The sequence below is a fragment of the Vigna unguiculata genome, chromosome 9 (genome assembly GCF_037176805.1).
Source record: "Vigna unguiculata cultivar grain cowpea cultivar isolate G323 ecotype 2 chromosome 9, ASM3717680v1, whole genome shotgun sequence".
NCBI classification, from domain to species: domain Eukaryota; kingdom Viridiplantae; phylum Streptophyta; class Magnoliopsida; order Fabales; family Fabaceae; genus Vigna; species Vigna unguiculata.
In genome coordinates this window covers 15,442,012-15,455,547 of record NC_140800.1, presented here as the reverse complement: position 1 = coordinate 15,455,547, position 13,536 = coordinate 15,442,012, and the positions used below count along the sequence as shown (strand labels likewise).

General features: G+C 30.6%; 1 protein-coding gene across 1 annotated transcript; it reads right to left on the bottom strand.

The window, feature by feature from the left end:
• Positions 1-6,503: 6,503 nt before the first annotated feature.
• Positions 6,504-12,635, bottom strand: LOC114162795 (DNAse I-like superfamily protein). The gene is made up of 9 exons (XM_028046770.2): positions 12,276-12,635; positions 11,972-12,064; positions 10,141-10,285; positions 9,464-9,665; positions 8,911-8,989; positions 7,861-7,922; positions 7,316-7,402; positions 6,923-7,026; positions 6,504-6,701 (listed from the first exon to the last, which is right to left on the bottom strand). The coding sequence occupies exons 1-9, from the start codon at positions 12,495-12,497 to the stop codon at positions 6,622-6,624; spliced, it is 1,074 nt and encodes a 357-aa protein (XP_027902571.2). The 5' UTR covers positions 12,498-12,635; the 3' UTR covers positions 6,504-6,621.
• Positions 12,636-13,536: the final 901 nt, after the last annotated feature.

Here is a 13,536-nt window from a genome sequence, read left to right as displayed (position 1 = left end):
AAAATTTTAAAAAATTGTGAGAAAATCATACTGATGTTTCATAAGATAAATCCAAGTGAACCGAGTAAAATCATAGACATAATATCAAGAACCTCTTTTGGTGGATACTTGAGAAGGTCCCTACACATCAGAATGCACAAGATCAAAAGGAGCAAGGGAAGAAGAAATACTTTTATTAAAAGGTAAAGCAGAAAATTTTTTCAGTTTACAATTAGAAATATCATGATTGCCCAAAGTACCCAAGACTCCCACAGATGCTAAAAACTTTAAATGAGATACAGAAACATGACCCAAACGAGAATGCCACAAATTAAAAGATGAAGAAGAAGACAAACGAAACAAAGATAAATCCACACTAGAGGCTACAACTATTGACTCCTTAAACTAATTCAAGACTTAAAGTCCACCTTGCCTGTGGTCTATCTCAATAACCTTCTGAGATGTGCAGTCTTGTACAAAACATTAAGATGGGTTGAAATACACATTATATTCAGAATCACAAATTTTCCCAATAGAAACAACATTCATAGCAAGACCAGGTATGTAGTAAACATCAGACAAAGACAAAGATGGTGTGGCAATGGTACCAATAACAAATAATGGAATTGACTCACCGTTAGTAGTTGCAATTGACATGATGAGTTAGGTGATGACCAAACAAAAGAAGGCAAATGATATGCATATGATTAGTGGCACATGAATCAATGATCTATTTGTCAGAAGATATATTTGGTGATGATGTACTTTGAGATGGCAAGGCTATGTTGGCATGTGGCTGGGAAGCAAGTCTAATTTCTTCTGCTAATAATTCATTAAGAACATCATCAATAAAAGACAGAGGGTTACAATGCAAAAATGAACCACACCAATTTTCAGAATCACTACACAAGGCCATAAGAAATGGAACCATACATTGTGATTCCCTACGAGTAATATACGGTGCAAAGACACTCAATTCTGCAGGCTCATTCAATGCAAGTTGATCCTATAGGGTTGTCATAACAAAATAAAATTTTTGAATGCTCATATCATTTTTCTTCAATGCACAAATATTTATCTCAAGTTGATACTATTTGGCAAGATTAGACTGTGTATATGATCGAGATAAGTGATCCTATACCTCTTTTTCAGTATCATATTTAGTCAATCGAGTGTGTGACAAAATTATTGACTCAAGTGATAATTTTAGAGTTATCAACTTTTCATACTTCTAAAGTAGTAGCATAATCATTGACTTTGGTGTCAATCTATTTTGCCTTAACACCTGAAATATGACACCACATGGACTTTTCACGAAGAAAATTTTACATAACATAACTCCAGTAGGAATAATTTGTACCATCTAACTACACATTAATAGATTGAAGAGAATCATCTTTACATGTTGTCTTAACAAATCAAATACAAAACAGAAATGCAAAACACACAGTGGAAGCAACGAACAAAATAGAATACAAATACATTACTAGAAGATTGCAAATTCCTTAAAATGACTTAAAGAACATGGTGCAGAACCTAAAAAAACACCTCAAAGTAGAAAATAAAATTACAATCGGGTGAAACCTAGAAAATTGTGAAAGAGACTTAAGGCTTATGACTTACAGCTCAGGGTTTAGGAAAAAAGAACTTACTACAAGAATTTCTACTCAATCATAAAATTTGCAAAAGAGACTTAGGGCTTAGGAAAGAGGAACTATTGCAAGAATCCCTTTTCAATCATGGATTGTTTGAAATTCTTGATATCATATAGAAAACAAAGAAATATATGAAGAAGTGAATTGTATATTATTGAGTGTGAATAAAATGTTATAAGATGTGTGTTATATATATCCAACACGATGTCACTCGGAACACTTGAAATCATAACAAATTTATTTTTAAATTTTTTTATTTGGATAAATCAATTGAAATTTGATGAACTTTAATTTTATGGATGGTTTGGAAGGAGTGTTTCTATTATCACCAAATTCAATTATCAATACATAAAATTATTTAAATATCAAACAATCATAGTTAATGTTTGTTGAAATTTTTTTCAGCCATCATTTATAAATATCTAAACAAACTATTAACAAACAATAACATTTGTGTCCATAATCTAACAAATAATCACTATTGATATTGGAAAAAAAATCATGATAGATGTCAATTAAAAAAAATTATAGTTCACGTTTGTAAAAGAGTGGTATTCTTAGTTAATATCAAGCATGGAGTAGTACTTGTTTCCAATTTAAACAACAATTTAAATATATATATATATATATATATATATATATATATATATATATCAATCAAATCAATAAAAAAATGGACATAATTAAAAAGTAATCATTCCATCGGTATTTCAATATTACCTCGACGATTTCAAACCAAAATCGAGTTAAGAAAAATATAAAAAGAAATACTTCATTTATAGATAAAATTTGAAATTCTCTATTATTAAATAATCTAATTACTTTTATAAAATTCTTGACTTTCATTTTCTTCTAAAATTCTTATCCAAAACAATATAATTTGTTATACAATATTTCAAATTCTCCTACTCTCTTAAAATTTTTCATTCAAACAACACTGCCAAAAACTCAACTTAACTTGTGCAATATTTATAGTATACTCTATCTTCAAAAACTACCATATAACCCTTTTAATACAGGTTCTTTAATATAGAAGGTAAGATCGTCTCATCCAAACAAGCCTAACAAAACCTATATCATGTTTAGATAAAGAATTTTAAAAAATTAAATTTTTAAAATAGTTAAAATTTGGTTTGATTTGTTTCCTCTCTTTAACGTTTTTTTTTTTCGAATAAATGAATTTAAGCTTCTTAAGTTTCTAAGTTGTTAGTTAATATAAAATAATTTATTTTTAAATATATGTTTAAAAATGAAATTAAAATATTAAATATTGGTACTTTCATTGTTTTTACTAAGCTATTTCATATAATTGCCACCTTTTTTTTAAAAAATAAAAGTTTATTTAGTTACCATTAAAATTGTCATGAATTTCATATTTTTACAAACATTATTCCTAGTGTTTTTTAAATTGATATTTTTTTTTTCGTCTAATTTAAATTAATGTTCGGAGAGAGAATGTAATGATTATATGTAACTTAAAACTACTAGAGCTGTCAAAACGAATTATCCGGCCCAACCCAACTCGACCCACCATGGGTTGATAATTTAGTGAGCCAATCCAATCCGGCTCACTTTTTAACGAGTCAAAAAAATTCTAACTTGGCTCGGCCCACCACAAGTTGGCAGGTTAAACAGGTTAGCTCACGGGTTCACTTAATTAAAAAAGATTTATTTTTTTATTTTTTTCAGTCAAAACTAAATTGTAATTCTAATTAAAATCTAAATAAACTTTAATACAATCTAAATACAAACCAAAATAAAAAAATACAAATTATTTATATGTTGGATAAAAAACAACTTAACATGACCCAAATGTAAAACCCAACTTAATAAAAAAAATAAAAACACTTGTGTGACTCTTTTATCTGCGGGTTGGTGAGCCAATCCGGCTCACCACGGGTTTAACCCGGATGAGACATATTCTAAATGAGCCAAGTCAAAAATCAACCCTATTGAAATTTGTAAAAAGATTTTAACCCAACCTAACCCGAACTCGTGGTGAGTCAAGTTGACTCGTGGATTTCAACTCATTTTAAGAAACTCTAAAAACTAGCCATGTTGTCCAATCATGATAACTTTAAAGACAGAGGAAAAACTTGATCTCATTAATTTCAATATTTATTGAATTTTTGACCAAAAAGTTGTTGATTAATTAAGGTACTTCAAGAAAGAAAAACAATTAATGCACCAAACAAACAATTAAATATGATCCCATAAAAAGTCGCAAACAATTTCCCAAAAAGACTGTTGATAGGCATGGAGGTAGGGTTAAATTGTTCAATATATGAACATTTAAAAGAATATAATATTTAACAACTCTTGAACATTAACTTCTGATAGAAAAGAACAATAAAAGAGAGAAGAAAGAAAGGGAATGAAAAAAACACAAACGAGATTTGAACTGAGAGAGGGGAAGAGAGAGATGGAAGGAGAGAGAAGCTAAGAAAGAGACATGAGAGAGACCAAAAGAAGATAAGAGAATAAAGAGATAAGGAATTATAATTTTTTATTTTTTCATAAAATTAAAATTATACTATTTAAATTAATTAAAGATGTTTCATAATTTTTTAAATTTTATCTTTTTTTTCTAAATATTATAGAAAACATATTTTATCACATATTTTTAAAAAATCATCCTCGCTTAAACTTTACTATTTAACATTAATGAATTGTGAAATATAGATGTCCACTCATTCTTCATAATAATACCTGTCCTATTTTAAAGTAAAAAAAAAAAAAAACAATTACATCTAGTGCCACTGAATACTATTATTGTTTGTAATATTTAATTTTATAAATACTTTGGAAATAAAATATAAACTTTGTGAAATCAATTATTGAAATCAAGTAACATACCTAGGTTTGCTGGTTTGACTGTTTATTATATAAAACACTAGAAGAAGCAATAATTTATTTAAAATAATAATTAAAAGTATAAATGAAGAAGGAAATTCTTATATAGTAATATATATATATATATATATATCTATATATATATATATATAAAATATTTCTTATAAACTAGGGTTTTAGCAAAAATAAAAAAGTTAAATTATATATTTTAGAAGAGAAAAAAAAATTATTTCTGTATAACTTATATCGATTATTACATGTATTTACTCTCAATCACTTTGTATCACTCTTTGTTTTTCTTTGAATGTGCTAACTTCATTTGTTGGTAGGTTCACTATCCTTATATAGAGTTCAACTAGCGTATAACTGTCCCAACTTCATGACTCATGTTTACTTGGTACGCAATATTTCTAGAATCCTGCTATTTTGCTGGGTATGATTCCAATTTTAGTGTCGCTAATCTAGAAGGAGTGGTCCAACCAGTTAGATACATTGGACTCAACTCAACCTTAGATCGTCACCTTATGGCTTGGTCGTTGACCTATATCTGTACTAAGGAATGACCTATATATCTCTTTGAAAGTCCTTCGTAGGGATGTCAACGGGACGGATATGGTATGGATAGTAGATCTTCCGTATCCTTATGGCTTGGTTGTTGACCTATTTATCCATCTCGTACCAGTCTCTGTATCCATGCGAGTATCCATCTCGTACCAGTCTCTGTATCCATGCGAGTATCCGCTGTGTAGGTACCGTATATTTTTTTAATATTCACGGGTACCCGTAGATATTTACAAAAAAAACTTAAAATATTTAATAACATATTTTAACCTTAAGTTCAAATAAAATGCAATACATACATAAGTTTGAAACAAAGTCCAAATAACCCACTTAAATATGTTGAATGACAATTTACAAAGAAATGAAAATTTTTTAAAACCTTGATGAAAAATAACCTATTCAAAATCAATATGTAAATATTTCAATTTTTTTATCTTTTTTAATTTAAATTAGAGTATAGCCGGTACAGATACCCACAGATACAAATATTATAATACCCGTACTCACCCGTTAACATACAAGTATAAAAAATACTTGTACCTGAATATTTACATATACATTTTTTTTTACATTCCTAGTCATTCATTTATTTGGTTGAAAATATATCTCTAAATCAAAATCAACACAAACTTATTATCGAAGGCCCAACATTAAAATAAATTTTACCAACCCAGCTATTTAATTATAAATTTATCAATAGATATTTATGTCGTCCTTTTAAAATTGAATAATTAAAAGATGATAAAAGCTTCATATTTTAATATATTCAAAAATTATATATTTCATTAATTTTATTCTATGCAAAAGATGTTTAAAATAATTTTAAATTGATGTAAATTTTCTAATCATGTTCTATGTGAAAAATCTCTCAAATATGAGTGTTTTTTTTTAAATGGTTTAGTCTTTTAAATTTTTTATTAAAGGATTAAAAAAACTTTCTTTCTAAATTTGAAAAACTTAAAGGTGTATTTTAAATTTGGAAGACAAGAACTATATCCCAGGTACTAGAAATTATATTTAACACTAAATTTTCTGGTGAGTCTTGGACAGAGGATTTCTAGGGTACTAGAAATTATGTTAAAAAAATGATGAAGCTATTGAATCAACTTAGTTTTATATATATATATATATATATATATATATATATATATATATATATATATATATATATATATATATATATATATAGACCCATAACTCGTGCAGGTTAATCCCACACATCATTTTGATTTCGATATGTCTGCACAATTGATGAGTCCAACTGCTTATTTTGTTTTCTTTCTCATGCTTGAGTGGGCACTGTTGGCTAGTTTTGCAGGATAGGAAGTTCTTGAAAATATTATCGAGAGATTGGCCATGATTTTGCACCTAATCTACACTATAACATGCAAGAGAAAACATAGTGAAAATGAAAAAAAGAAAATTCACCTCAGAATCCAGATATTAGAGAAAACATGGTGAAAGCATAGCTTCTCATTAAAGAAATATTCCGCCTACAAAGTCCAGAGAATAGAGAAATAAATGACAAAAAGAAGAAAAAATTAAGACAGTTGAGCTGTAACGTTAACACTTCTTATATTGCATCCTCATTTTGAGGATCAGAACTAGGAGAGAGCTCTAAGATAACGGGACAATGATCACTTCCATAGAAACCTGCAGAGCAGGGACAAGAACACGATCATGTTTCTTATAACATGCAGTTTAGAAGTTACCACCAAATAACACAAACTTCCAGTTTGGTTTGGTTTCATATACACTCAAATAAACTAAAAGTTGAGTCAGCAATGAAATCATATCCTTGTCATGAGTTTCACATCTTTTTTTTTTTTTTTTGCATAAGCGGAATAGGAGTACCAATTGCATGAGAAACTTACCTTCTAACTCTATCCCATGTCCATGTATTTCACATGCAACAATCCTTTCTTTGAGTTTCTCTGAAACTAAAAAATAGTCTATTCTCATCCGTTTTCCACGATACCTTCAAGGAAAAAACACTTGTAAGAACTAACATGCTTAAGATGCAGACTAAATTAGATAACAAGTCTGGCTTAAAAATCAGAAAAGAATCTCATTCCTTAAATTTGCCACACATTTTAACATAAATTAGATAATATTCAAGTTACACAAAAAAAAAAAAAAGGTAAAAAAGAAAGAATGGTTTAGGGAAAAGACATAAAATATGTGTGATATTATTCAAGTGCATTGCCTCAACATAATATTAATCAGCATTAACATTGAAAATCAATTCTTACAGTTTAATTTCTTACCTTCCGACTGGATTTCCAGACCATGAGAAACCTCGCTCCATGTCCTTATCCTTATGCAAAAATCTGTAAGCATCCACCAGCTTTCCCCTGAAGCATGGTCCACAATAACAGCTATTAAGACTTTAAATACATAAATATAGGAAGTAATTAAAAAATAAATGGTAAAAGGAGGTTATAAGGAGTTACTACAAGCAGTAACATGTCAGCTATGGTGCAAGGTTATTTTTTACTAATTTAGTTGGTCTTGGCTTGGGTTGGAATCTCAGAAGATACAGACATCATAAACTAATTCAAAACTTTTGGATAATACTATCTAAAGAACAAATGCAGGGTTCTACATCTCCTAGTCTTCTAATACTTGCAGTAATTAATTAGTCCTTATTGCAACCGATTCCACTGTTAAACTGGATAGCTAAGACACTTAGGAAAAGAGAATACAAAGTTTGAAATATAACCTTTTCTCAGTGGTTCTTTTTACATTGAAAGTTGACTAAAAATCAGGTATTGAAAATTGTAGCAAATACAATATATAAAAGATCACTCACTCTCTTAAGATGGTACCAAATCGTCTTCTTTCAGCCAAGGTAAACCCAGGTTGACCACAATCCTGCATAAAGCCATATCATCATATCAGATGCATAACTACTAATTGTATGGTGGAGATCTTCTGCTCTACTTGATGCCAAGAGTAGATATAAAACCATTATTGGACATATCAAAGGAGAGTCAGTCCTAGACAAGGTAAACCCCTAAGGTTTGGATCCTTGATTCACCATAATTAAATTTACTTCCAGTACAAGGAGAAGTGATTGTATAAATTTCCCACAATTAAAACCTACAGAGTTCTTGCATTAGGGGACATGCTAGATCTACAACAACAAAAAGCATATCTTATTAAGTAAAGTAATCTACATAGATGACACAGTGTCATTCATTTCCATTAAGAGTATTATCGATATCGAACAACGAACAACAGAAAATATAGGAGACCAAAATTTCCTTTATAAAGTTATAACGGAAACCATAACGGATTATGACAGAAGCAAGGCGGTCAAAAGAAATATAATGTCACCCATATAATTTTAATGCAAAAGTGATAATATTATGTCTAGAAATTCAAATAATAATAACATATCAAAACAAATTTGAAGTTCAAAACTTGAAATAAATATGTTAAGTTTCTAATAATCAGATTCTTTCTCAATGGGGCATATCTGTTGCTTGCTGCGGCTGTCTGAGAGTAATAGCAAGGGTAAAGGGTAAGGGGAGATTGAGAAGAATCAGAGAGAGTGTGGTAAACATGCATCTTTTAGGTTAAATTGAATTTTATTGGGCCTTACCCACTTTTTTACCATTAAGGACCAAATTTTCATAATATCTCCATCGTATCCCTCTTGACAACTTACTCAAATATCTTCATAATCTACTCACCATTGTACAAGCCCAAACCATCTTTATCAATTTCCTTTAATCTTTTATTCAATCTAATATAGCTTAAGCTTTAAGTTAAATCTATTGAAACCAACAGCGATGAAATATCACAAAAAATGGATAAATCTATTTTAAAGGGAGCTTCAAGAGAAAATTGCTTAAACCTCTTCATTTGGAGGGATATAACCATTGAGTTTTGCTGTACTGAAAAACTCGGGATGACTTACGTCAATCTCTTCATGGCTGCACACAATGAATATATATATTTAAAGCTCCTTCTTAGGACATGTACATGCATAATAGCCTCAGTAAAATAGCAGACAATGTAGACATAGACAAAAATTCAGAACAATTCACGCAACTATCAAAACAAATCTATGGTATGAGATACTAAAATTAGAAAAAAGTCAGCTTTTTATAAACTAAAGGATCGAAGGCAAAGGGTAGCTTCAAAGAACTAGTTTCATATGACGCATACAGTTACATCAAAATAAAATAAAACATAAATCTCAATGGTCCTCTCAAACTATTATAATCTTTCTTTTTTTCATATAATGGCTGGTAATAAATCTATAGATGAAACCAACAGCTGAGCTTGACACTAACCAAACTTTATGACAAAAAGAATGGAAGAGGTAAAAGTATGCTGCTGAACGAAGGCCACAAAATAATCAATCATATATCCCCAAAGCCCAAAAAAAAATGAAGATTAGCCACCTGACATTCAGATCCCCACACCATATTAAAGGCTTGTCTGAATTTTGTGTAACGAATTCAAGAATCCTTTTGTCCCATTTTCTTCTCCTTTGAAACGAGTTTGGCTCCTCTTTCCATCCGTTGTTTGGTACATATGTATTCAATAAACGGAGTGTTTCAAATTCAACTAGGATCACTCGACCATCTGGTTCATGTTTTGAGGCTGACAATAAAAATAAGAATCCATCAGCAGTGAACTAAACATGGAATATAATCCAATATGCAGATTTGTTAAAACCTTATTTTGGATGACTCTATATGAATCGTCTTTTTAAGATATATAAATATTCACGTTGAAAATCGGACTGGAATTCATAAATATATCATAAACTTTTAACATTAAGAAATTTTAAGAACTAATATATAATAAAAGCTATATTTAGGAAGATTCCAAAACCTTCTCCTTCCACTTCTTTTCCAAATTAAAACAATATGTATAGTAAAAGTAACATCATGTAATTCTTTTAAAGCCACGCAAGGACACAATTAAATCATGGCATGACTGAGAATTGCCAAGATTTATGTTGGACATTTTTCAGAAAAGATAATAATAACACCACTGACAACGTCAAAGTATCATGTTTATCAAGATACTTAATGCCATGAATATAATTAAAAAAAATTGCAAAACAGGATACCTAATTTATCAAGATTGAAAACAACACTTTTTGGCTTCAAGCATTTTTTCACAAGTACTGCTGTCCCTGCATACTTTGAATCTGCAAGAGACCACCAAACATGATAGTTGCCAAAAGGTGGAGCAGAGAGTGCACGCATCAATACCTGCATAGGTTTGAACAAATATGCTCTAAAATATTAGAAAGTAATGTTAGAATGTAATTAGTCATTAACAGTTAAAGATTTGTTACTCATTAGCTGTTACAGATTCTAGGAAATTAGGATCATTCATCCCTTATTGTATTTGATTCTGTAAATTGGTATAAATACATGCCGTGTGATTCACATTAGGCACACAACATTCAGATAAAACTTTTTATATGATACAGTTTGTCTAACTAGGTGTGAGGCTGATTATTTTTGTCTTTTTCATTCTCCTGGTGGGTGCATTTATCTTGTTTACGTTGATGACATTGGAACAAGTGAGCAAGATCAAGATCATGTAGCTGCTGATGTCAGCACATTTGGAAATAATGACATGGAAGGAGGAGCAGAATTAGTTAGCGTGAAGGAACACATGGAGACTGATCCGAAAAGTGCAGTAACAAGGAGCACAAGAATCACGAGGGGAAGAATGTCTTATTGGGAGGAATCAGGAGGGAGAATGTGTTATTGAGAGGAATCAAGAGGGAGAATGTCTTATTGAGAGGGTTTGCGGAATGAGAGGGACACAAGACTGGTACAATCTCCCTCTGATAATCCTTCTTTCCTCTCTATGTTTTCTTCTCTCTACTTTTTTATTGTTTTTATGTTGATTATCATTGTGATTAGGTTGTTCTCTGGTTATTACTACAAGGGCTCAAGCTGTAATCCATAAAGTGATCCTTATTATTTCTGTACAGAAGCCACTGTTACATTTTTTTCATAATTGTGTAAGGAGATAAGATTTCATTACTTGTCTTGTTTCTCTAATCGAACTCAAATTGGTCTATAAATAGGTCATGTTACATGTTATGTACTTCATCTCATTCTTCCACACTTCATCATTTGAAGCCTGACACTAATGGTCAATAATATCATCTATGTAATGCAAGGAAGCAATGAATAAATATCACACATGGTGTTACGGCATTGCATTTGATTGAGAGAGAAGGAAGATCATGAGGAGTCCACAAACTCAATGTTGGAGCAGCAGAGTGAAAGACAAGAATAAAAAACACATTTTGAGGTTTTCAATCTTCAACAAGGAAGCTATGATTCAAAGATTGCATAGATGCGGGTCTCGAATCTTCCATTATAGACACATAATCATAGCTGCTAAAAAGAAGGCCAAATCTATTCAAACTATCTCGACAAAGATTTGGCCCCAATCTAGAAGACAAGAGCAGGGAAACAAAGTTAGAGAAAGCCAGTGCATATAAATAAAACAAGTTCTTTCATTCTCTTTCAATTCTAAGATGGTATCTAGAACCTTTTCATCCCAATGGCTATCGAAAACAAACCACTCCGCCTCCACCATCATTATCTAGTAGCTAGAAGAAGACGATCAAGCTAATCCTCGAACCCCTCCAAGAATATCTAACAAATCTACCTGACACATCAATTTCATGCAATCTACCAATCCTGGTCAGGCCTGTATTTTGGAAATCCTCTCATAATACCAGAATGGACAATTGTCCCTAGACAACATCTTACCCCAAAGCAGAAAATCTCATTCACCCAAGTCCCAAATCTTTTTATCAATTCACCTCATTTCATTAAGTTACATAAAAGTTCAAATACACACACAACAGATTGACAGTTCCAGTAACACATGTTGTGACCACAATCAGCAAAAGAACATAAAGATACCTTCTTTTCTTCCCTGGCTGCGTTTGTATCATCTTTTATTTCCCCCGGAACTTTAGATGCACCCTTTGCTCCTGCAGCAGGCATCCGAACTTCCTAATGAAGATTTCATGCCACACCAAGTTTATTATTTGCACAGACAAGCAATGTAATATACCCAAAGTGTCGTGCTTAAGGTAGAACACCATTATTTCAATTAGAACATTTACAAAAATAATAAATTTCATGGTCCTACACATAGGTTCCAAAACTATGATGAAGTAATAGGAAAAAAAAAATGAAAAAGGGGGGTTGCATGAAAGGGAACCTGAATGGCAATGACATCAGGATCAAAAGTGGTGATGAGCTTGGTGAAGTCGGGCCAGTTGTTTTTGACCCGAAGAAGAAAACTGTTGGCATTCCATGTCATAAACTTCAACGGTTCCTTCTTCTTGTTGTTCTCTTCATTTTCGGCATCATTCTCACTCTCTCTTGGCTTCTTCGCAGACCCATCTGAATCTTTTTCCACTACTTTGAAAAACCGTTTCATTCTTCTCCCTTTGTTTTTCACTCTTTGCTATTCCCGCTTAACTATCACCACTTTTCACTTCACTCTATTTGCCTCCACTGTGAAAGTTTTTGCCCTTTGTTTGGTCCTTCCACCCAAAACTCAGTCTGGTTCATTCTTTCTCGCACTCACGTCATCATATAATATTAATTAATATATTTCAAAAGGCGTAAAAGTATTAAAAAAATAGATAAAAAATAATATATTTGAAATTTCGGTAAAATAAAGAAATATTGTTTTTACAGACGTTAAAATTAGGGTAAGGTATGTATGTTTTCCGTTTCTGAATTTTCCTATTTGATTAGATACGATAGTAAACAATTATTCATTTGGTTCAAGAATTCAAGGTAATCATCAATTTTCTTCTTTATTGGTGTTTCTCTGAATACATATATTTAAAGGAAAATATATCAATGAGTTTTAATGAATTTGAATAAATAAATTTATATATATTTTTAAAGAAAATTAAAAGTGAAAATAAATAGATTTAAGAATAAAGTTTGCGACGAATATATTAATACTTCACGTATATCAAACCAAATTCTAAATTGATGGAAAAGAAATAGCTAAATTCAAGGAAAAATATTTAGTTTATGTTACAGCATACAGTGTTGTTGGGCTACTGTAGCTAGTTGAGTTTCCATGAGAATAAATAGGGCTGGGCAAAATATACCGAACTACACTGCACTATCAATAACTGCATTGAACTAAAAAATAGTTCGTCTGAACTACACTGAACTGAAAAACAGTTAAGACGAACTGAACTGCACTATTTTTATTTTTTAATAAACTGAATTGAACTGAAGTGCATTGTATTCTAGAATGAACTGAATTGAATTGTTATAAACTGAATCTGAACTGCACTATTTTTAAATTGAACTACATTACTTTTGAACTTAACTACACTGTCTTTGAATTATTTTTGTACCAAATTATTTATTATGTTGATTATATATATATCTTTATATATAATTATATATTATTATCATTGATATTAACCTTAGTGTTAACATTGACGTTA